General features: G+C 41.5%; 1 protein-coding gene across 5 annotated transcripts in view; it reads left to right on the top strand.

Moving 5' to 3' along the window:
* Positions 1-19,420, top strand: part of PHKA2 (phosphorylase kinase regulatory subunit alpha 2) — a 65,932-nt gene extending 46,512 nt beyond the window's left edge. For 4 of the 5 annotated variants that reach the window (XM_054973185.1, XM_054973186.1, XM_054973183.1 and 1 more), the window contains 5 exons: positions 873-926; positions 7,896-8,069; positions 9,880-9,933; positions 17,558-17,758; positions 18,762-19,420. In XM_054973185.1, coding sequence (XP_054829160.1) covers positions 873-926; positions 7,896-8,069; positions 9,880-9,933; positions 17,558-17,758; positions 18,762-18,935 — 657 coding nt within the window. In that variant the 3' untranslated portion in view covers positions 18,936-19,420. The remainder of the gene's footprint in view (positions 1-872; positions 927-7,895; positions 8,070-9,879; positions 9,934-17,557; positions 17,759-18,761) is intronic. The other variant, XM_054973187.1, reaches the window with a different exon arrangement.
* Positions 19,421-25,676: the final 6,256 nt, after the last annotated feature.

Genomic DNA, 25,676 nt, shown 5'->3' with positions numbered 1-25,676 from the left:
TTTTATCTGGCATCTGTGAGTGACAGTGGTTCTGTTGGGTTTGTAACAGTGTCTTTTGCTTCAGTTTGGTTATGCTGGGATTCTCTGGTTTGGCATTGGTTCTGCTGGGCTTTTTTGTTTCTGTTTGTGCTGAGAGGGTCAGCCAATGTGGTTACTGTTGTGTTTGCCTAAGGCTCGTTTTTAACCTAGAGAGAGCATTGGATGATGGGTTTTTCCCATAGGAAATAATGAAGAGTAGGGGCACCATTTCAAGGGCCCATAGAATCGGACTTGAAACAGGACTAAGATTAGGTTCCCTGCAATTTTGGTATAGTTTGCTTGAAAAACAGCCCTTCTAGCTCCTCGGAATGATTCCTTTTTAGGGAATAATGGAGCCAAATAGATTTGAAATTCTGAATTAAACCCAAATCAGAATATTACACCAGTAATATTCTGAATATTTGGAACTGAATATTGGGGAAACTGAATATATATGGTATTCCAGGTACCGAATCTAAAAAATACCAGGTTTTTTTTCTGTACACCCTCTCTCCCCCCCACCCCCAAGAAAAACCTGGAACATTTTCTTCTCAAGCACAGATTGGGGATAACTTTTTGATACCAACAAACTGTATTCTGTTCCCTGCAAAACACTAAACTTACTGATAACCATCCAACTGTATAAATAGGGGGTGGCATCCTTGATGCCAACAGACTTACATAAAAGACAGGATTCACAGCAGGTACTACCAACCAAAGAGGGAATTTATAAAATTTATAAAATTTTGTGTGTGTGTTTTGTTGATCGTGTTTCTATCATTTTATTTTGTTTTTAAATTGTGTTGATTTCACTGATTTCTCCCCCCCCATTGTTTTGTGTTTCTGTTTTGTAGTTCTTCTATGGGGGCCATTCCACATCCAGCAGCATGCACTCTTCCAGGTCCATGGTAATCCTTTGTTAAGAAATTTAAATCTTTCTTTTCTTCCGTGGTAGGGACAAACCTATGCATACGTTCAGTTTGTCACCTCTGTTTTCTGTTAAAGAGTTTATTTGCTGGGATTGTCTCTTATGATGTTTATCAGACAAAACTTTTGGCAGTTCCAAGCATATGTGTGTCATTGTATCCAGAGGTTATAGAATCATTCCACATTATCCATCTTCATATTTACTTAGATCTTAATTTTCAGTGTGATCAAAAAGATGTCAATGAAATGTCAAATCAAATCACCTAGCTTATAGAGCAAGAGGAGTCATTTCTTTTTTTAAAAACAAAAATCATGAGGGAAAAAAAAGTATAGCTGAAGGTAAAGGCAATTTGATCCCTGTCGATCTCCCAGTGGCTAAAGTGCTAAAATATCATAGAAACCTGGAGGACAGAGAAATTAAACCTCTAGTTCCATTTTATGAAAAAGAGGTCAGAGTATGCCCACTTGAAGCAAAAGGCTGAGGATTCGCAAGTGGGAAAGGAATGAAAGTGACTTAGATTACTACCAATTAGGATGTGTTAGAAAATTGTAACTGGCTCTGAGGTTGGATCCCCTAACAAGAAAAGCCTGAGGGAAGCCACTGGAAGGAATGAAGAGAGCCCTTGTTATTAGGTCAGGCACTCTCTAAGGTCCATTACCAGCACTTAGCTATAGAGAACACAAACATGACTAGGAAGAAGCAACCAGGAGCTGCAGTACCTGATGACACTGACCCAGTTGAGGAGCACAAATGCCTGAAAATGGGGGGCGGGGGTGTTGAAGGATCCATCACCTTAGAAAGGAAAAGGCATGTCCTGCTGTATCAACTGGTCACTAAAACCCACCAGAAGTGTATGGTATCTGTTGCCTTCCCCATCAAGCCCCAATTTTATGATTTCCTCTAAATTCTTGAGGACCAAAGTACTGAACTTGTAAAAATAGAAAAATATGACTGTCAACATTTTATGTGGCATGTTGAGTTTTAGGTTTGCCCTGAGACTAAGCTTAAAAACATGCAGGGCCCTGTTTATCTTTACGACAGCTGTTCGGCTTTCTCCTGTGAAACAGTGGTGTAAAGAGTACTGCTGTTTTGTCAGAGCCATAATTCATTTGCAAAGATTTATTAATGGAGGGCAACCTGCTTAAGCAAAGCTTATCATTGTAGGCACAGATGACAGAACCCCACCAAAGAGGAACACGAATTACCTCAGCATTGGCACTTCCAGTGAACCATGGTGTGCCTAAATGCCAGCTCTGCTGAATGGAATACAGCCTGACTCATTTGCCATCCAGACTCACAGCAGTGCTAATGAACATGTTGTGTATTATATTAACCTAGCAAGGAAAATAACTCACCTTTCTTCCCTTATTCCAGAGGGATAACTGCATTAGTCTGCTGCAGCCAAAATAAGTTTCTTGTGGCACCTAAAAGACGAATGAATTCGTTAGTCTAATTTGTTGGCCCAAGGCAAAGACGCCTTGGCTGTAGAATTTCTTAAATGTGGTACCCCAGCACTCTATGGGTTCCTTAACACAGCACTCTATGGGTTCCTTACCACAGCACTCTGTGGGTTCCTTACTACAGCATTACCACACACATTTCTTAAATGTGGTACCCTTTAAGGTGCTGTGGATGTTTTGCTATTAAATAGATCAGTAATTCTATGTTTAAGGCATTCTGTATTGGCCATGTGCACTTGTCTAGGACTTGGGTGGGTATGCTGTGGTAAGGAACCCATAGAGTGCTGGGGTACCACATTTAAGAAATTCTACAACCAAGGCGTCTTTGCCTTGGGCCAACCATAAGCCTTCCTGACCAATCTTTTCTCTATTGCTGCCCAGGCATATTGAAAGATTTGACCTCATTCCCTTACAGTTGGGAAGCAGGCCTAGCGGTAAGCAAACCCCTCCCTCGCTCACACAAGGATACATTTTACAGCCGGCTTAAATTTTTGAAGGAGCAGAATTGGTTAACTTAACCTTTTCCAGTCTGTGCATTTTTACAGTAGCTCATTTATAGGCGTATATATATGCTGCCACTATTTTACCATACATTTAATCACAAAAGTGCATCGGACTTACATCAAACTACTTGGCAGGGTGATAACAGGTGACCAAGATGAACTGTCAGGACCCAAACTAAACAGTGCAGTGGAGAGATCCATGAATGGTTGTCCTGTGATTTTTTTAAAATTGTAAATAGAAGTGCCAGGGATTTAATTTGGATCAAGACAACAGGCGAGAAAGGATTTTACTGTTTTGCCAGTGGTTTTTTTTTCCTGGTGCAAATGTTCCTCCTTTCCAGAGAAGCTGTTTGCCCTGCAAGTAGTAAACATATCTGTACCAAAGGGGCTTGAGGGAGGAGTATTTTGCAGCAGAAAAAACACTCTACTCAACTACTCTCCCCCCTTACTTCTTTAAAAATTGAGAAATCTGCTCACCTGTCTAGTTCAGTCCTTACTCTGGGGCAACTTGATTACCAGCATAAACTCAACATCATGCAGTAGTAATGGGGAAGAGGAATAAAAAATTAAAATCTCTCACACTACAGATCTAGTCATGAGTTAGTAGCTGCTCTTTTTATCTTCCCAGAAGTAATCATAGCAAGGAAGGTTGAACTGTGACTTTTAGGACATGCTGAAATCTTTCCAAACAATTGTTCTTCTTAGGATCTTTCCTTATAATTACCCCCATGTGCCTCAAGGGTGACCATCTGCGGAAGAGTCCTTCTGTGCTTTTGGCCATAGCCAAACCATTGCTGCCCATGCTCCTTTTCTTACCTAGCGTTCCTCAGGCGTCCTTAAACCCAGCATGGCAAAAGCACGCATACCCAAGAAGAAAACACAGAGCCTGCAGAGGGGAGGGTGGTAGCAGCAAGTGATGGTTGCTAGAGGTGGGCGCTGGAGGAAACGCTTTTTTTGAGCTGCCACTCTCCTTGTGGTGGAAAGGAAACCTCAGCAGGTGCAGGCTGTGCCGCATGGGTGAGAGAACGGACGATGCCAGGTGTCCTATTGGGCAACTGTTAAACTGCTAAAGTTCTGTCTCCTTTGCAGCCAGGGTCACTCCACGCATATCAGTGCTTACAGTTCAGCAGTTTGGCCTTAATATTTTAACAAAGCACCATTTCCCCTCACCATCTTAATTCAGATTCTGTGTCATCAAAGAAACACACTTGCACCAAGCATTTTAATTATAAATGCTTTTTATTTGGATATATTTCTGTCAGAAGCTGAGAAAATGAAACCATGTTACCTGTAGCACAGACCTGGGTAATGGGAGAAGGGCTTGTTACATTTGAAGGCCTGGTAATATATTTGAGCTATCAGACATTTCTATTACTTCATTTTGTTGTGAGGCATCCCCCAGTTTATTTTATTGAACTGACAATCGAATTGTTTCTCAACATGAAACTGTGTGTATGCCCTATCCTTTAATTTCGATTTAAATGTGGTTAATGTACCCTGGATTACACCCTGGTAAGGATGGATAATGAGTAAGGTCTGGAAGAACCAGGTTCAAAACCCTGCTCTGCCTTTAAGCTTGCTTGGTGACCTTGGGCCAGTCAGACACTCTCAACCTAATCTACCTCACAGGGTTATTTTGAGGGTAAAATAGAGGCAAGGAGAACAATGCAAGCTACTTTGGGTCCCCACTGAGGAGAAAGATGGGGTATAAATGAACTAAATAAATAATTATCGGCTGTACCAAGTTATCCCCTTTGTGTGTTTATTGTCACTGGCCCTGGGGACACCTTGGTGTAGCCCATGGATAGAGCTGTTATATTCTGGGAAGAAACAATTTTGAAAGCAAAAGCAAGAACTTGTTATATTGATTTCAGTCTGAATCCTGCCCTGTTCTAAGGCCACTAGGACAAGTTAAAAACATACAGCAAAACAAACAAAATCTAAATGCAAAATATAATCAATTTTCCACACCACTTAATGTCAGCAGCTGTACAAACAAACCAATTCTGAACAGACAATGGGTCAAACTTCAGCTTATTTCCAGCCACTAAAAATGCCCATGTACTTATTGATACGTTGTGAAATTTAGATGAGGATTCTGTGGCAAGGCCATTCCAACAAAAACCTGAGAGAAAACTAAATGAATGGTATGTATAAAAATATTTAGGACTGTTCCATCTCTGCTTTCACTGGCTATAATCTTTTTATTAGTATTATTGACTAGACATGGGCACGATCCAAAAAATAATCCCGATTTAGCTGATCGTGATTCCGCGGCGGCGCCAAACCCTGGTTCCCGAACCTCATTGATCAAGTTCCGTTTCCGATGCAGAATCGGGAATCGGGAAGGCCGACGCGGGAGGGCGCCCCACGGTTTACAGCGCTAAAGGAATGGTGGGTGACGGCGGCCGCCGGGTCCGGCAGGCCCAGGGAGGCGGCGGCGAGCCGCCTCCCCTGCGGGGCCGGGGGGTCTGGCCGCTCACCAGCGGCACCCCCCATGTGCTCAGCCGCCGGGCCAAAGTGGAGCGGGTCGTATTCCCCGCCAAGGAAGGGAGGTGGATGAGGAGATTAGAGGAGATTCGAGTGCCCATGGCTACAGAAGAACACCCCCTTCCCCCGCCCTCCCCTCTCTTCTTCCAAATGGACGAGACGGGGGCGCGCTTTTCTGGCCGCTCCGTGGTTGGAAGGAAGTCCAGCTGATCAAGGAAAGCTGGGCTTCCATTCGCATTTCCAGGGCGACAGAAGGAGGGCAAACAGCTCCGGCATTCCCCAGGCTCCGTTTCCACGGGGCTTCGTTCCCTCGGGGACAGATGGCTGGCGCCAGACTGTCTGCAGAACCATGTCTATTATTGACTTTCCTGACTTCATCAAACAACCAGCATAGAAGAAATTGTGTCTAATGGCATTAACTGTGTTTGGGTTATCTCATGTAACAGTGTCATTTGGATATACCTTGATTTAAGCAAGATTTGCTGCTTCAAACTGATGTACTTTATCAGTCTATTATAAAATGTATCTGATTAAATCTGAAATGGTGTTGTGAGTATTAATGTGATTAATTCAGCCAGTAAAAAGAGCTATCTGAACGATTTAGTTAGAAATTCAGCACTTTCTGTGGGAATCATAAGTACATATACAATAAATAAGATTTTTATATACAACTAATAATATACTATAAAAATCTATATAAAATAATATACTATAAAAGATGAGTTAGATCATACAAACTATGAGGAGAAGGGGCTCGCAGAGGTGGATCTTTCTGTACCTTCCACTTCTCCCAGAAGCTCCCTCAGACGCCTTCAAACCAGTCCTTGGGTATGGCTACCAAGAAGGGGAGACTGGAATGCCAAAATTCCAAGGACTGGTCACCCTGGCAGTGGAGCTGGGCAAGTCATGATTTATTTCTATACAATGTTGGGAGTTGGTCTGCCCAGACAGGGCTCATAGGAAATCTTTATCTGAGGGCCGTAGGGCCTCTCAGCAGTCCTGGCTGGGGGTGGGGGCGTTGTCATAGAAGCCTCATGTGGAAAACGCCTTGAGACAAGGGGGTACAGAAAGGAGGGGAATCTTCCCTCTCTCACCAAAGCTTGCTCTGCATTGGAAGAAGAAGAAGAAGAAGAAGAGAGATTTCACATGATTCCCCTCTTTACAGCACCCCCTGTGTCTTTGTGGGTCCTTATGGGTTTTCTGGAGAGGGGAGAAAATGGGTAAAGATGCACAACTGTGAGCATTTTCCACTTTCACTTTATGGTCGCTGGATGGGGAAAAAACAAGGATAGTAATAATTCATCATATGGAATACTGAGGAAATGAATAAGGATTCCAAGACTAAAATAAAAATAAATGTTGTTTGGAGAGGCTTTTATTTTAGTTAGAAGCATCCAGTTATTGAGCCGTAGTCTGTTTCTGCAGCCTTTCAATATTATTTTATAGCAGGTTCTTGCCAGCCATCCAGCTGGCAACCTAGCAATGGATGGCTAAAAAGTGCAATAATAAAAAGTCAGAGTGTCTTGTGCATCCAAACAGTTTTGATCTCTCATTGACTATGAACGTTTTGGCTGCTGTCCAGTTCTAAAATGGCGTTATATCACATTGAATGCCTGGTAATCTAACAAGACTGCGAGCCAGGGATGCTTACTTTTGGTCAGTTCTGTAGTAGTAAGTGCTAAAAGAAGTACATTCAAACAAATAATTCTGTTAAATTAAAACTTCTTAGTAAAAATGGATTTTGCCATGTATGACAACATTTTTACTGTATCCATCAAATCAGATAACAGTTGCTTCAGGTTTTTAAGTGGAGGCTCTAATGCACGTTCCCCCGACATGGTGTATGTAGATGCCAAAGTGGACTGGGCCAAGCAAAGCTTTTGCCCAGCAGAACTTCTGATTGGTCGTTGGAGATCTGATTGGCTGGGCAGATTCTTAAAAAGGTGCTTTGGTAGCAGCTGCCACTTTAGCACAAGGATCTTCTCGGTTTGATTAGTAAGCTGCGTGTATGCCTGAAAATATTTTTAAACAATACGTTCATTTTTCAAAACATCCTGCTAAACAGAACTTGTGCCTGAAATGTTGAGGAGTTATTATTAGAGTTATGCATAACCTCACTTCCTGACATTTTGTGTTTAGCTCCACCTCTTGTGGCAGTCATTTTGTAGTTGTTCCCATCACCCTGTCAGAATTCCAAAAGTGCCCACAGCCTCAAAAAGGTTGGGAACCCCTGTTCTAATGACTGAGAATAGCTATTTGATCCTTACATCTTAGGAGCTTGTGACACATTACTGATGCATACATGCAAGGAAGGCAACCTCTCCCCCCTCTCCCACTTCTTTTTCAAAGAAAAGTGTTTTGGGTGAGGAGATTGGAGTGGGAAAGCAATAAAGTTTAGTGTGGGGGTCAGACTTTTCCCTGTCTGGAGCTTTCTCTACATGTGCTAAAATGCCTGGTTCAGAGGCTGACTTATGGTTGACTCCTTTCCTCCCCCAGAGAGGCAGTAGTCCTTCTTCTCCTACTAGCACGTCTTCCCTGATGGGGTCTGGCAGACACTGCATCAGCTGGGGTGATCGTCAAGGGCAATGGCTTCGCAGGAGACGACTTGATGGTGCCATTAATAGAGTCCCTGTTGGTTTCTATCCAAAAGTGTGGAAGATCCTCCAGAAGGTAATTTGGGGATATGGAAGAAAGAAAATATTGTACATTGCTTGTGAGGTTGACTCTTAAAGTGCATTCTGTTGCCTTTAATTGCCTTGTTAGTATCTTTCAAAAATTATTGAGATTCCAGGCTTAGCAGGCACTTTGCTCTTTAAATTATTCTGAAATAAAAAAACATGCTGCTTCCCAAGGCACTGGTGGTTTAAAATAGACACGATTTTCTTAAATGTCAACGTTGTGACAGGTGTCCCAAATTTCCTCTAATAAAGACTAGATGTGGGTTTGAAAGCTCTGTTAGGGCTCATAGGCACAGGTGCTATCTTCATTCCTGAGATCCAATGTGCCGTAGTGAAGAGAATACCTGGCTAGGATGAGGGTTGTGACGAATCAGGCATGCTTTGGGCCCAAGTTACAGTAAAAGTTTAGTCCTGCTTGACCAGAGTCTCAAAACCTTCTGGGTTTTGGTTCATTTCCAGAGACATCTTGAGGCTTGTTACCTGCCTCAGGTGCAAGCCTTGAAACTGCTTGGGTGAGAGTTGAGGGGCCCAAGGCCAAAGGAACATTCCATCCAATTAACTTATCTGAACTTAGTTTCAGTTCTCAAGGAAGCTGGTACACTAGTGAGTGGGCATGACCCGGCTGCAGAGGATCATCCCGCTACATCATGGCCAGGCCCTGATCAGCCCATCAAGTCACTCCATGTTGCTGCCAAAAATGCAGCAAAAGTAGTTCAGTTCGCGATGCCTTTGTCTTGAGTTTAGGGTCTGGACATTACTGTTGGCCATTTGGATTTACTATCATGCTTCGATGCCTGGAAACTGGTGCCGACCTCAGTGTTATCCTGACAAAAGATTCTGTTGGTTATGCTTGGATTTCAGGTTAACTAGTCTTTGCTATTTTATTTATCCTGCTTATGGACACTTACTAGATTTAGTGTTTTATTCACTTATTAATAAATTATATTTTTACATCTCTGTGTTTGTGGATTCGATCTGAAACAGTGCCTAGTCCAATGAGGCCCATTGCTACCTTTGTCACCTTTTCTCTGGGATTCAGCTCTGCTCACTCTCTGGTAAAGGCTGGTGTGCCTGAGGCTTGGATCCCAGCTTCAGCGCTAGGACTCGGGGGGACCTGGTGGCAGCCTACCGGTTTGGCGGCAGGTGGACCCTGGACAGGATCACCCTGAACCTGTGGGTTCCTTGTGGTCCTTGACAAGGGGAACCAGATTCAAAGCTATATTCAGTCACAAAGCTCACTCACTGACCTACAGCCAGTCCATCTCTTCTCTCTAAAAGGAACACTGTTTCATCAATCAGACTAAGTTTTGCAAATGGCTTCAGTGATGATAACAATATTTGCCTGAGTTGTAAGCCATTTTGACCTAGAAAAGTATGGTATACATGAAATAAATAATATAGAATTGTAGGACCACCTAGGAGATCCTCCTGCACACTTCCAGGATCCCCCAAAGCATAGATTTAGCACCATCAGCTACCATGGCTGTGTATACTACGTGCTAATGAAGTTGTTAGTTAATCAAATGAAAATAAGTATTTCTTCACTTCAGTCAATGCAGCAATAGTTCTGTTTTTGTTATAGCAATTTCTTCGGCAGATGTGCTGAAAATAATTTTACAGTTGCTTCTTTATTTTTAAAAGTTGCTAAAGATCATAAAACAGTTCTGCACAGAACCTGTTTTAAACAACCCACCCAACCTGACCCTCAAATCCATATAATGAATAAGTTTTAATATTAGTTCATTGTTAGCTAATTGAATATGTTTTCATTGATGTAATGAAATGTAATGTTCTTGTTGCAGTGCCATGGTCTGTCTATTGATGGCTATGTCCTTCCTTCGTCAACTACAAGAGAGGTAAGATTTAAAGAAACTGTCTGGTTTAGTGAACTCTTGGCTGAAACAGGACTAAATCTGTTGGCATAGCTGTAGCTGAAAGTGGGGCTCAGTGCTGCAGCTGTGATTTCGGAGAATATCAAAGTAATCAAGGTCTCTGAACTTGAGCAGACTGCATTTCCAGAGAGAACTTCTTCTCAAATACCAGAACTCCAATTAGAGATGGCAGTAGGTCCGGAAAGATAAAAGAAAATAATTCTTCTCACCGTTCATAATTAACTTTTGGAACTCATTGCCACAGGATGTACTGACGCTGCTCATGTAGGTGTCTTTAAAAGAGGATTCCCCAAACTTAATAGAGGACAGGTCCATCAATTACACTTGGCTATGATGGGTAAATATAACTTCTGAGTATCAGTTGCTGAGGAGTGATAGTAAAGGGAAACCTTTGGCCTCATGGCCAAGCACTATTAAAGAACTGTATCATATTAGAGTATCACAGATATACATTATAGAATGCAAACAATCCATGGGTACACTTTTTCAGATATCCTGTAATCTGAAATACATCCATTCAAGGTCTTCAGAAACATTTTCTCTGTTTTCTGTGCTTAAAAGACAACTGGAAACTTCAGAAGAGCCAAAATGGATCTCTAAACCACAGGATAATTGTGCTTACTTGAAACTGAAATCCCCATGGTCATAGATGCAGAGGAGTTAGCCGTGTTAGTCTGTAGTAGCAAAATCAAAAAGAGTCCAGTAGCACCTTTAAGACTAACCAACTTTATTGTAGCGTAAGCTTTCGAGAATCACAGTTCTCTTTGTCAGATGCATCTGACGAAGAGAACTGTGATTCTCAAAAGCTTACGCTACAATAAAGTTGATTAGTCTTAAAGGTGCTACTGGACTCTTTTTGATTTTAAATACCCATGTTCAGTCTTCACAAATACTGGTGGACTAAATGGCTTTAAAATATTTTTAAATGTTTGGGGTCTTTCTCCAGCACCTGCTGTCTGAGATCCTTTACCTCGAAAATGGCAGGAGTGGAGTCTGGAATCTCCTGCAGGCCAACCACACACTCTGCGAATGACCCAGGTGATCTTCTTCCCCTGTGGTTGTCTCTTTACAATGTCAGTCTGCAAGCAGGCCTTTTGTAACGCATATTTTTGTATAGCACCTAATTCGTTAGCCGCTGCTGCCATCATCATCATCATCGCCATCATCAAATACCTGTCAGTTACATTTTTATTTATATGTTTAGATATTTATACCTCATTTTCACTCAGGCTGTGCTGTGAGAAATGGCTCAGAGAGATGCTTTGGAAAGGGGACAGGGCCTATAGGCTGTACTACTGGTACTGCCTGTTGATTTGCTCCTACTGGGTAGTTTCTGCATCGTTTAATATGCCATGTCAATTTATTTGTGTTTTGTTTCAGCAATATATCATCTCTGTGTTTGGAATTATGCTTGTTTTCAAATTTCTGCAACCAATACACTGTTGTATTGTTTATTGAATGTCCCAGCCATTGATTTCATGCTACATAAGCCGCCTTGAGTTTCCTTGAGACAGGTGGGCTATAAATAACATAAACAAATTCATTTTTCTCCTCAGTGGAGAACCAAAAGCAGCTAACAGCATCATTCTCCCCTCCTCCAGCAGCAACCTCTCCTCACAGCAACCCTATATGGTAGAGTGAGGTCACCTAGTGAGCTTCCATGGCAGAGCTGGGATTCAAACTTGGGTCTCTCGGATCCTAGTCTGACACTCCAGCCGCTACTGCTTTGCCACCCTGGCTTTTGCTTTCACGGGTATTTGTCATTCTTGGCAAATATTGTGAGCTTAGAACTATGCACCATAGCTGCCATTGTTTCTCTTTTAAAATCTTGCTTAAAGTTGTCATGTGATGAGATTAATGCCTTTTGCACATTAATTACTGTCACAGCATGCAGGGTTTTTAAAAAAAATGTCAGGCACACTGGACCCAGTGGTTCATAGGCTCAGTCTGAGAATAAGCAGACCTCAAGCAGTGGCTTGGTTTTTTGTGTCTCATGATATCCACTAGTTGTTTGGCACTGGTTTCATTTGAATGCTGTTTCCTGAGTACAATGAAAAATCTATTATTAGCAATAGGCATTGTGTGTGTTAACAGCTCTGTGCTTGCCAAATGTTCATAATTATAGCTTAATGGGACATTCTAATTTTAGTGGCAAAATTTATTTTCCCAGTTTTTATCACATGGAAAATGGAAATGCATTTGTTGAGTTCTGGAACTTTAGAACTACTTGGTGGCTTGCTTTTCTGTGGATACCAGACAGTAAAACCATTCTCGAGTGCTGCAGAGGTGGATAGTCTTTACTTCTGGGATGAGCACCTTCCCCTTGGACAGTTGGTCCTTACTGGACTCAAACCTTGCTCATTCCCTTAGGATGGGCATGTCATGTAGAGCCTAAGGATGAGTCAAACAGCGCCCTCCGTGGCCATTTCCACTGGTGAAAATAATTTGGGAGGGAAACCTGAAGCTCCTCCTTTCTGCTTGCATCATTTGGAGCCTCGCAGAGCAACAGGGAGATTTTCAAAGGTTAGGCCCTGTGTGAATGTGTGACTGAAAGTCCGGTCAGGCCCTCACCTCCCAACTTGTATCTCTGGCCCTCTAGCCCAAGCAGCATTATTGGAAGATGAGCACGAGGATCCATCTCCTGGATAAGCAGCCCATCACTATGGCATATATTAGCCTTCTCAGAGAGGCCTGATATCTCATCCTGCACAGAGAAAGATCAGGTGCTGGAAGAAGTGGAAGAGGTGCAGTTTTTTCCACCAGAATTTGCCCTTTAGAATGCTACCTACAGCAGAGTATGTTTGAGTTTGCAGAAGAGCTAAAAAAGGCAACAGAGACGAGGAAATAAGCAGTTGAAGAGTACCAAAGCAACCTTTTCTCAAAGCCCATCACAATCTTTCTCGGAACCATTTTCAGACCTGTTTGAAAAGATCACTAAAGCAGAATGTACTAATCATAGGCAGGACAGTTAGTTGCCTGACTATTGAACTGTGTACCTTACGTCAGGAGGCAACACAGCAGTTTAAGATCCACCCCCAACCCCCCGAGACTCAGGCGGCAGCCTTAAAACTCTACATTGGTAGTACACTCAGACAGCTTCCCTGGGGATTCCTGCAAGTTAAGATTCTGAAACAGCTCTAAAAATAGTTTTGAGGCCTGCAGAAGGATTAGCACTGAACTACTTGATTTCTAGAGCAGTGGGAATGTGTTCAGCAGGCTCATGTCTGTAGCCATAGAGTTCCCCAAAGGTATGTAGGATGTAAGATTTCGTTGTCTGCGCTAATTTTGGCAGTACCAAAATCTCTGGATAGGCAGTTCTCTGCCAAAGCCATGGCCACAGGCTTTGGCAGAGAACTCACAGGGGGTTGAATCCATCAAGCTTTGTTTGTTTGATCTTGCACAGTCCCTCCCTTTATCATAAGCCCCATAGTGGTGCCCAAAGGGGGGCTCCTTCCTCCCTTTTTCACCAGTGGAAAAGCTGGTTATTTCCAACTCATGAACATTCAGCTGAGCAGCTGAGGACTAGACTTGGGGTCACAGTTCCACCTGTCTAGCATTCTTTTTATAACTGCCACACTCTTTGGTGATTTCCTAGATGCTATTTTAGTGTAAACCCAAGATTATGGCTCTATGGCTACAGACATGTTTTTATTATTTTGAAGAAAGAGAAAATGGCTTGACATCTTCATTCCTTTCATCCCAACAAATCCTCCACTAGCTCCATGAAGTGCAGGAGTCACTTTGACAAAACTTCCATTGACTACAGGAATGAGACCTTCTTCCACCCATCCTTATTCCCCCAATTCAAATGTCGGGAAAGGGAAAGACTTCGTGTTTGTGATGCCACAGAAGTTCACAACCTAGAAAGGGGTCATCTCTTGTGCTTCGTAGTTGCCTTACAAGCAGGGCCATTTCTGCTTGTCCCACCTCAGCATTCCCTGAGGTGGGACAGCTGCCGGAGCTCGGAGCTTCAGGTAGGGTCCATTGACCCTGCTTTTCCCCAGCCAACCCACTTATAAGTAGGTTGCCATTGACACTTCTGGCTGCACGTGCCACCCTGTGCAGATGATGCTTGTGGCAGAGGCTGTGGTGCCCAGTGCAGTTGGAGAAAGGGCATGCAAGAAGGTGTGAGCATGGACAGTTAGAGGGCAGGAGTAGGGGACGGATGCATGGGCAGGGGTACACACAAGCAGGGGGTAGAGAAGAGAGGCATGAATAAGAAGCCTGGAAGTGGGCAGGAGAGGAGAGGAGGCCCCTCAAAACTTGGAATTGGCCCTGTTTACATGCCCCCAACATGGGAGAGGTACATGAGGGAGATTCCATTGGTCTGGAGCTGCACTGGGTTCCTGGAACTATCTTTTCCTTAACAGAATATGTCAGTATTTTCACTAACATAAACTGATCATTTGAACAATAAGCCACTTGATAGATGGTGCAGCTCTTGAGGCTGGTCTTGAAGGAAAGCTTCTCCATGAAGAATGGGAATGTCTGAGCAATCTTAGATCTCAAACAACACTTTCAGAAAGAAAGATTGTATTCCATACCCAAATGAATCTCTGGCACTGATAGTCCTCTTAAAGGTTTTTCTACTTATTTCCATCTGATTCATACTTTTGTATATATGAACAATCACTTCCAGTACCAAGCCTTACTGTTCTCTCTTTTCTCTCTCTCCTTAGTGCCCAGGGTATTCATAAAGATGCTAGCACATTGCCTTGGATGTCCAGGGTGTTCCATATTTGGAACACATTTGGATGATTTCTCATCCACTTCCACACTTCCTATAGGGAATGTCAACCATTGCACAATGCTTCTGTGCATCTTCATGTGCCAAGTTCTGTACAATGTTTGCAGTTCAGCATGTTGTGAGTTGGGGCAAAAGAACTGTCTCCTGAAGCCCCAGAATATGGAACGCTTAAGACCAAACTACACAATATGACTTTGCTTTCCCTGCAGCCTCACACTGTCTATGTGGGATAGCATTTTAAAACTCTATGGGGTTCTGATTCGGGAGCTCCAAAACAGGGCTACTAATTCCCTCTCCTGGGGCTGTTTTGGTTTGGGAAAACTGCATGGGAGCAAGGAAGGAGCACCTCCTTTTGCATGTCACATGCCTGAGCCCCACCCACAGCAGCTGCTGTGTGGCTGCAGTGAAAGTAAATCAGGTCCAGGGAAACCAAATCCAATTTGTTAGAAATTATATTGCAGTTTGGCCCTTGGATTATTCATTAAAAAATATGAAAAGAAACAGAATTTACCATGCATACCTTTTGACTACCCCCCCCCCCAAATCATCTTTTTTCTTGACAATTCCAGCGAAGACTATTCTCTGTCATTTTTTCTGACTTTATAATCTAATTTGTATGAAGATGATGAATGATTTCCAGTATCAAGAGAGATTTTAAAAACCCTCAAATCCTTGTAACAGGCTTGTCAGAACTTGGCATTATCCAATTTTGCTGCTTAGAAATCAAACTAATAGAATCACACTAAATAAGCGCAAGTTCTCCTGGGTCTCAGTGATTCTATGTGACGTCTGAATGTTTTTACTAGTACAAATTAGAATCCTTGGCCTTGCTTGCAATGATCAGGTGTGTTCTTCTCTTGGCAGCAAGTAAATAAAAAGAGTACATTCTAGCATTTGGTTTTTTTGTTCTGCATAAATGTAAACATAAGGACCCTGAGCAAACTGCAACCCCCTCTGTAACTCCTTGCAAACCATTGTTCATGCTCCTTTCCCTCTTCTTTATGGGACTATCTTATGCCCCATTGTATGTTATTCTGTGGCTGTGGTGCAGTGTGCTTCCCTCCATTACTACCAAAGTAACATGAGAATCCCTAGATAAGATACCACATCGCAGACTTTAACTATGCTAGCTTTGCCCCAGTTTCTGGAAAGGTTAATGCTGATGTTGGTCTGGGTTTCTCATGTTACCTTGGTGGTAGGGAAGGATTCATGGCTGCAGTGATTTCCAAATTTATAGTGGAACGTGAGGTGGCCTAAAACCTTCCCAAAGCAAATCAAAGGCAAAGGTTGTTATAGGAGAATTTAAACATCACTGCGTCTGCATTCCATAAAGTAATGTACCATAAAGGCTAATCTTTTATTCCGGCTTAAGCTTTTGTGGACTAGAGCCCAGATTCTTCAAATTCTTTTGCCGTCCTTGGATTCTGAATCACATGGTGCGTTGGGTACCAGTTTTTCCACTTTGTTGCTGTCAGCCAGCCAACCAGAGTTGGTGACCTGTGTCATTTTGTGAATTCTGGCAGCCTTGAGTGCTGCTTTGACCAATTTCCATGAGGATGAATAAAGTTGGAATGGAAGGGAGAAAAGCAAAGCAAAGAAGACACTGGAGGAAGAAAAAAGGAGTGATATATGGCTAGAGTGGAAGGAAAAAAGATGGAAATAACAGCTGGCATGCACAGGGCCATAAGCTGGTATAGAGAGTATAGAGAGTATGGGATAGAAAAAGAAAGGAAAGAAAGGAGACCTTTAGGGTGAAAAAAGAAGGAAGTGACTGAAAATTGGAAATGCAATAGTTAACAAAAGAAACGTAAGAATGGATGCAGTAGATCCTGTGGTGGTGGAGAGAACAAGGAGAGTTCTGTGAGTTTTGAAGAGAAAAGAGTGATGTCACTTCGAGATGGTCATGCGTTGTCTCACCTGTCAGTGGAGAAACAGAAAAGAGAGGAATACGATGTAGTTGTGCAGATTGGGGGTACAAAAGAGAGACGAGAGCATGTGCTATGAGGTACAGAGAGAGAGAAATGCTTATTATGCAGCAGATAGAGAAAAGAAGGAAGGGTTAAGAGAAAGAGGGCTGAGTGACCTGTGGGGGTACAGACATAAAAGGGGGGAACGTGGGTGCAAAAGAACACATGGGGTAATTGAGAGATTGGGGTACAGAGATTTTTGGGTGAGAAGACATAAAAAATAGTATAGATCAGTCTCTGGCATGCTGACCAATGCTAGAGTACAGAGAGAGCAAACTGCATACTGGAAGAGAAAGGAAAGCAATATTATAAAATGCAGAAATAGATTAAAAGAAGTATAATGATGCAGAAAGAGGGCATGCAATGTATTATAAAACATATAACAAAATATAAGAAAACATCCTCTTTTCTGCATTTAATGTAGTCATGTGGCAATGTGTCATAGTTAAATAGTCACTATTTCCTCTCAAGACCAAGGATAGATGTGTGGGGACATCTTCCTCCACACATTTATTCTGGCACCATCCATATTCAAGGTCCCAGAGGCATCCTCATGTCCAAAGTGGAAACGCAATGGATGTGAGGACCACTGTGGGTGCTGGACCATCTTCTGCCTGGAATTCTAGAACACCGCATCAGCATATGTAACTCTAGCGGAACTGGCAACGTCTGGAAGTTTTGCCAGTATTTGAACTTGTCTTTCCACATTCCCACCATTCATTTAAATGAGGCTATGCTGTATTTAACTTTTGATGGTAAGAAGTCCCATTACCTTCATCATGTGTAATGTGATACGTGCAAGCAAATTTAGAATGTATTTGTGCTTGGCTATTTTTTTTTCCATTTTGGCCCCAACTCCACTGTATTCTTGCAGATGACTGCTTGTGAGATCAAGTTTGCTGTCCATGTTGAGTCGGTGTTGAACCACGTACCCCAACCTGAATACAGGCAGCTGCTGGTAGAAGCCATCCTTGTGCTTACAGTGTTATCCGAAATAGAGGTGAACAGCATTGGGGGTATAATTCATGTGGATCGGATAGTGCACATAGCAAATGATCTCTTTCTTCAGGAGCAGGTATCTGTTCTGATTTTTTTCTGTTACCTAAGCTGGCTTCTTGAGAAAAACTCTGGGCTCTGTCCTACTATGAAAGTAATGGGTTTAAGCCAACCTTGCACTTGAATTTCATTCATTTGAATGGTTCCTGCATTCTGCTTCTATGGACTGATTTAACCTGCAGTGGAGCCTTAGCTGTTGTGAAGTGTCTGGGAAATGAAAAAAGCAGCTGGTTTCTGGCCTCCCTCTTCCCCCCAGCATCATATCCACTTCCATATGTCATGGCTGGCATGTAGAAGTGTTGTTCTGGGGCATCACAGGATCACAGCTCAGTGGGAAGAACTGTGCATCTCTTCTAAATGGTGCTGTTAGCGGGAGGCACAATTAATGGAATAAAGTCAAATAACAGACATGATGCCAAAGCCGAGTCTAAGGCAGGGCCTGGTGGGTATAGGCAGACATGTAAGAAGATAATGAGTAACTCAAACTAAAGATGATGGAGGTTACAGGACTTTATTGTGCAATCAGCTCACTGACAGAATACTAACTGGATTTGACAAAATATGTCTGAAGTAGTTGTTGTGAGCAACTGCCTTGGAAATGCCCTGGAGCAGCAGACAATACATTTGCGGCATCAGCATCTCTGACCTTTGGCAAGCCAATTCAGTGGCACCTGGAGTAAAGTGTTGGTTACTAGAGTCTCTGGGTGAGACCCATCATAACATGCAGCCAGTGATGTCCTAGCATCAGGTGTGTGCTTATCCAGGTGTGTGCACTTGTGCAGCCCATTCAGACAACTGGCAATTATACCAGTTCACTGTGGTGGGGGGTGGGGGAGCTTGCCAGTCTTCTGATAGGTCTATTCACCAGTTGGATCAGGGAATTCACATTGAACATCTGATTGTTGGATTAAAGCTAGATTTTATGAGGATCTGCAGTTAAATTGTACGGTCTATATAACTTTCTGAAAGTAAGATTATATTATAGCATTTTTGAACTATCTTTTTTCTTCTTCTTCTTCCAGAAAGCTCTTGGAGCAACTGATAGTTTCCTGGAACGAGACCTAGCCACCGGAATCTGCTACTTTTTGTATGACAGTGCCCCAAGTGGTGCTTATGGGACAATGACATATCTCACAAAAGCAGTAGCAACCTACCTACAAGAGTTTCTACCGAGCACAGGATGCCTAATGCAATAAACTGTCTAAAATACAAACGTTAATTTTTAAAAATCAAATTGTTTTCTTCTGGTTCTAGAATCTGCCTCCTTAAATGAACTGTGACAACGGCACTTTGTCTCAACACTGTGCACCTATAGACCACTGTCCTTTCAGAGAGGACACTGGTCTATAGGTGATATTTTCATTATTATGGACAAAACGCAGTTCAAGTAAATATAATCTAGATCTGCTCTGACTCAGACACATGAAATTAAATATTGTGTATCAGTACCAAAAAAAAAAGTATATCTTTGGAAATTTATCAATGCAATATAGGAAAACGTCTCTGTAGTGAAAAAACAAACGTTACTTATATTCCAAATTCACATCACTGTTTTAACTTAAGCTTAGCATTATAGTATCCTATAATATCAAGAATTATTGTGAAAATCAAACTGAGGATTATTCTTTTTTCACACCAACGTTGAGATTGGAACACCAGTAAAAGCAAATGGAATAGCTGAGTGAACTGAGTTTGAATTGGGAAACTTTCACTGAGAAAACTACCTCTAACTGTGAAATAAGCTGTGGGAAGGACAAGAAATAAATAGTATTTAGGTTTCCCCTTAAGCAGTAAAATCCAAAGGTCGCACATTACAAAATCCCTAAATGGAATACACTTCTATGCATGTGTTAGCATCCAATCCATCATTCCTTTGAGAGCTTCAACTCAAAAGCAAAAGAGATGTCTGATGATGCTGCATATTAGTTTTTTTAACAGCATGTACACAGAATATACACATGCCGAGAAGCAATGGCCACCCACAGCAGTGTGTGCGCAAGGAAACTGATTATAACATGGTCTATAGGCTGTTTTCAAGCTAATGCCTAGAATGAAATGCCTTCTGTGAAAAGATTTTGCAGTGTGTGAATTAATCCCCAAGTTTCACACCTATAGGTGAGAGGAATTAGAAAGCTGAAGCTGATTAAAGGCTTTTTTCATATATATATGAACTGGTTCAAACATCCATGCAAAAACATGAGATAAAATTCTCCCATAACTTCAGGATGCAGATGGAGGAACTGCTTGCTTGAATGGCATGTGGAAAGATAACACATTAGCTAGAAGGAGCTGAGTGGGTGGGATAGTAGTTGTTGCTTCACCCCTTCTTGCCCGATCTGCCTTGTTTCTGTAAGTTGGCTGTAGCTCTAGCCCTCTCCTATTTCTAGACCTGTACCTAGACCATAATCATTGCAAATAAATGATTGTGTGAATCTGCCATGGTAAATAAAAATTAACGAAAATCTACCTGTTAATGGAGGCAAACTTACAAAGTGATAAGCTTTTCACAGACTCTTGCTTCCATTGGTGCAAAGGGGTTTGGATCCAGAACCCTACTTTGATTCTAGAATATTGCTAATCTTTATAGGGCTATAACCTTGACCTGGATGGCCCAGGCTAGTCTGATCTTAGTCTCAGAAACTAAGCAGGGTCGGCCCTGGTTAGTATTTGGATGAGAGACCACCAAGGAAAAGTCCAGGGTCATTATGCAGAGGCAGGCAATGGCAAACTACCTCTGTTCATCTCTTGCCTCGAAAACTCCATGGGGTTGCTTTAAGTCAGCTGCGACTTGACGATACTTTATATGCATACACTGGGCTATTAAGTTAAAAATAAAAATTAGAGCAGTTGAATGTGCTGGCTCACTGTGCCAAATCAGAAGTGATTTTAAGGACAGCGCCTTTGGCTAAAGTGTGAACACGTTAACATTTCAGTTCTGTATGATTCTTCCCAACATCATCTGACTCACTATAGTTACTGATGGAACAGTAACTCACTGCTCTGAGCATTCCAGTGGAAAGGGATGTTGTGAGCAGTTAAGTGATTCAGAGTAATCTTTTCTGTCTTCCTGCAAAGATTTAGGCCACAATCCTAGCATCTGCCTTTAGATAAATTGCATTGAAATCAGTCTGACTCATCAAGGCAAATGTGTGGCAGCTAGAAAGAGTGCACTTTGCAAATGCAGCTTTCTCCACGTAGGATATAGTTCACATGTTATGCAACTACAGTGGTTATATGTATTTTGTTAGATAACTGGAATCTTCTGTTGCCCCAAGCATGTGACTGTAAAGGCATTGCACTACATAGCAGCTGCCTCTCAGTGGTTACAGACCTTCAAGTGGTAGGGATGCACTCTTGCAAAAGGTTGTACATCTTGTTCAGTTTGATGTGTGCATGTTTTTTTAAGGTCTTATTCAGCTAACAAATTGACCTTTTTACTAATAGGTTGACTGGCAAAGATGAAAGAACACAAATAGCTTTGAGGTCAAAATCCAAAACAGCAGGACATACCCCAATACCTTTTGACATGCAGAGCTCTCTTGAGGGGGGTGGGATGTAATTTGTACAATCATTCTGTTCAAACTCTTCAAAATTCTGTGTAATTGTTGAGATTCCTTTTTCACACTTTCTTCTTAAATTTTAGCAATGAAAGTGAATTGCTTTAATCCAAATTGAGCCAATCCAAAGGATAACTTTTAATGGACATACAGTTTTTCTCTTATATTTTATAACCCATTCTTGGGTCTGTTTTATATGGATGAGCTATAAAGTACCATTTATGCCTGGGTGTTTCTTACCTCTTCAGAAAATAATTGGAATATATGGTAACCTAGCCACTATATAATCTTTCAGGTCTTTCTTATAAGGCCCACTTTCTTCAGAAACTGTATGGTCACTCAAAACATCTTTTTCTTGCTCATCTCCAGGATTCAGACTGATCCTAAAGTTGGTAGTGCCACTGGATAGATGATTAAAACCAAGTTTCCTCTGACTGTACGATGTGCTAGTGTAGAGTTGGGGGCCTAATTACACATAAGGCATTATTGTCCTTTGTTTTCTTTTTTCACCAGCTCTTTCTGTGAAGGCTGTATCTCAAACAGAAGTCTTAAGAGAGTTTCTTTGCATGACATCCCCCAGTCCCCCCAGTGTAGTGCAATGGTTAGAATGTTTGACTAGAATCTGGGATAACTAGGCTTGAATCCTCACTCTGACCAGTAATCTTAAGCCTATTTAAGGGCATCGGTAATCATCATCATCATAAATTATATTATACCCTACCATTTTATCTTCATGGAAATAAAGTCAATTTCAACTTGATTCCCTGGGGAAATCCTATCCAGGCATTGACCATGTCCAGACCTGGTAATTATGTGCCCAGAGATCAAGCTATTCTACCTTCATCTGTTAGGTGTAATCTTTTAAAAGGACTTACGGACCAAAAGAAACCCTATCACCAAGACCACTTTGGTATATTTGGGGCTAGTGATTGAAGCTGATGGCCTAGATGATCAGATTTCCATCACTGAATGACTAGCTAAAGACCCATTTACAGAACAAGGTCTTCAGTGGACTTAGATGGGCACAACTCTGCACTACCAATTCTGCCCATTCTTTCCCTTTTCCTCTTGAATAGATGGGAGCACTTGCTAATTTTCTAACCAAGGCTACATGTGCACAGCACACTCGCAGGTAGAATGGCACATGTGAAACACATTTGTGTGCATCCATGTGTAGAAGTATCTTCCACTCACAACTCCACAGCTGCATCAAAGGTTGTCTGTCTGTCTGATTTCCGGGAGGGAAGTCAATATGGTATAGCCCAATCATCAAATCTCGGAAGCTAAGCAGGGTTGGTACTTAGATGGGATATGCTTTATACCAAAAGTCTCTGCAGAAGAAGGCAATGGCAAACCCCCTCTGCTTCTCACTTGCCTTGAAAGCCCCTTGCTGGGATCATCAAATTCAGTTGTGACTTGATGGCAGATACATCATTTGATTTCACATACTGTAACTTATTTTCTTGTACCTGTTGGCTGTGCATTTGCACGTTAGAAACTGTATATGCTATTTCCCAGTGTATGGCCATAATGAAGAAGTATCATTTATGGGCTCTGTGTCACATGAGAAGTTGGGCTTGTATCTTAAAGGATTTTGTTCCATTAATTTAATGCTGGCACAGAATCCGTGGGATGAATTCCTTGATCCCCTGACTCCTTTCTTACCAAGTAAGGAATTGTAAAGGAGATGGATTTCTTAGACTGCCCAAGTCCTGTAGATGTCCTTCCTTGGTAAGAAAGTCAAGGTGTGTGTGTGTTATGTGCCATTAAGTCGCTTCTGACTTATGGCATCCCTATGAACTAATGACCTCCAAACCATCCTATTCTCAGGTCTTGCAAACTGAAGGCCATGGCTCTTTTTGAGTCAATCCATCTCACGTTAGGTATTCCTCTTTTCCTACTGCCTTCAACTTTTCTTAGCATTATTCTATTGTCTTTTCCAGTAAGTGTGACCAAAGTACAATAGCCTAAGTTTAGTCATTGTAGCTTCTAGGGAGAATTTAGGCTTGATTTGATCTAGAATCCACTTCTTTGTCTTTTTGGTGGCCCATGGTATCCATAAAGCTGTCCTCTAACACCACATTTCAAATGAAGCAATTTTCTTCTTTTCATGTTTCTTCATCGTCCAGCTTTCACATCCATACACAGTAATGGGGAAGACCATAGTATGAATAATCTTGATCTTGGTCTCCAGCAACACTTCCTTACACTAAAGGATCTTTTCTAGTTCCTTCACACTGCCAAGTCTCTGGTCTCCTCCTAATTTCTTAGTTGCAGTCTCCCTTTTGGTAGATGATTGTCTCAAGGAATAGAAAATCTTTAACAATTTCAGTTTCTTCATTGTCAGCCTAAAAGTTTTGTAATTCCTTAGATGTCATGACTTTTGTCATCTTGATGTTCACCTGTAGTCCTACTTTGGCTCTTTCTCCTTTAACCTTTATCATAAGTCATTTGTAGTATATACAATTTTCTGCTGTTATGTGGTGTCACCTGCATATCTCAAATTGTTAATGTTCCTTCCACCAATTTTCACTCTACCTTCATCTAAATCGAATCCATCTTTCCTATAGGTTAAACAGAGAGAGTGATAAAATGCATCCTTTTCTGATATCTTTACATATTGGAAACCATTCCGTTTCCCCATATTCTGTCTTACAGTATTTTATTGATTGGTTCATTGGTTGGTTGGTCAGTCAGTCAGTCAGTTGGGGACCCAAGAACAGTTTACATTATTCTCCTCAATTTTTTTCCTCACAACAAACCCTGTAGGTTAGGCTGAGAGTTTTTGTGACTAGCCTAAGATCACCCAGCAAGCTTCCATAGTAGAGCAGAGAATCAAAGCTGAGTTGCATCCTAGTCCATCACGCTAGCCACTAAACCACATTGGTTCTCAATAGCCTTTTGACCTAGTACATATTGAATATCAAAACAATCAGATGTTGTGGCGCAACCATCTCGTTTAAAATCATCCATAGCTTTTCATGATCCACACAGTCAAAAGCTTTACTGTAATCTATACAACACAAACTGATTTTCTTCTGAAAATCTCTGGTATGCTCCAATAATCAATGTAAATTTGCAATATTATCTGTAGTGCCTCTTCCTTTTCTGAATCCAGCTTGAACATCTGGCATTTCTTATTCCATATACGGTGATAGTCTCTGTTGTTAGAATTGGAATACAGATTGAACGTTTCCAATCTGTGGGTCATTGTCTTGATTTCCATATTTGTTGTCTCGTTAAGGTTTTGATGGACACATTTTCTGTAGCTGGAAATAGCTGTATTACTATCCCCTCTACTTCTGGTGATTTGTTTCTCCCAATTGCTTTGAGTCCAGCTTTCATTTCACATTCTAAAATTGCATGTTCTTCATCAAAACATTATTTTTGGAAGGGATCTGTCAGTGTATTATTTCTATCTTTATTTTATCCTGATCAGATAATACATTTCCATGTTGATCTTTCAGCATGCCTAGCCATGGTTTGAGTTTCACTTTGATTTCTTGTATCTTGTGGAACAGATCTGTTGTTCTTCCTTTTTTGTTGTTCTCTTTCTTTGCACTGCTATTAGAATAGTTCTCTTTTGCAGTGACGTGCAAGTAGCTGAAAAGCTTGATTTAGAATTCTGATTCTATTTCTGTCAGCTTTTACTTTTGCTTCTTGTCTCTCTCTAGCCATTGTAAGAGTTTCATCAAGGCTTTTCCTTTGACTACCAGAATAGTTTTTATCTTCCTTGATAATATCTCTGGTTTCAACCCACAGTTTCCCCCAATTCACATTCAGTTGAACTTAGTAATGTAGATGTGTTCCTTATATGGTCTTCAAAATCTTAAATAATGTTATTTAGATTTTATTTGGGTACTAGGATTGTAGTGGGGGGTTTATTTCAGCTTTATTCAACTTTTTAATAGTCTGTACCACAATCAGCTCCCAATTTTGTTGTAGCAGAGTGAAGAGAATTTCTCCATCTTCTGCTTCTGACTATGTCATCTGTTTTATTTCTGTATTGGCCATCCAATTGTCCACAAATACTGTGTTTGGTTGCCTGAAACATGTGTTTACAATGAACAAATTATCAAGGTACACACTTTATAAACAAACAACATGCTTGTATATTCCATTTTAAGACTATGGCAACAGTAGAAAACGCATTTAATTACATATTGTGCTACTGTAATATAAAAATCCAGAAAATGAATCTCAGTAGCACAACAGCCAACAGCATGTAGATCCAGCCTAGAACAACTTAGAAGTCAGTCAGTATTAGGCAGGCTCCTGTTAATATCTCTGCCAGCTTGTTTCTTCTCAAGCTTATGTGACATATGGCCAAGTGAAGTGACTGTGATCCAGAGCTCCACCTTTGGTCATGCAGGATTTAGC

Source organism: Eublepharis macularius, chromosome 3 (genome assembly GCF_028583425.1).
Source record: "Eublepharis macularius isolate TG4126 chromosome 3, MPM_Emac_v1.0, whole genome shotgun sequence".
Taxonomy (NCBI): Eukaryota; Metazoa; Chordata; class Lepidosauria; order Squamata; family Eublepharidae; genus Eublepharis; species Eublepharis macularius.
The sequence above is the reverse complement of the archived record's forward strand: the minus strand, read 5'-3'. Positions and strand labels throughout refer to the sequence as shown.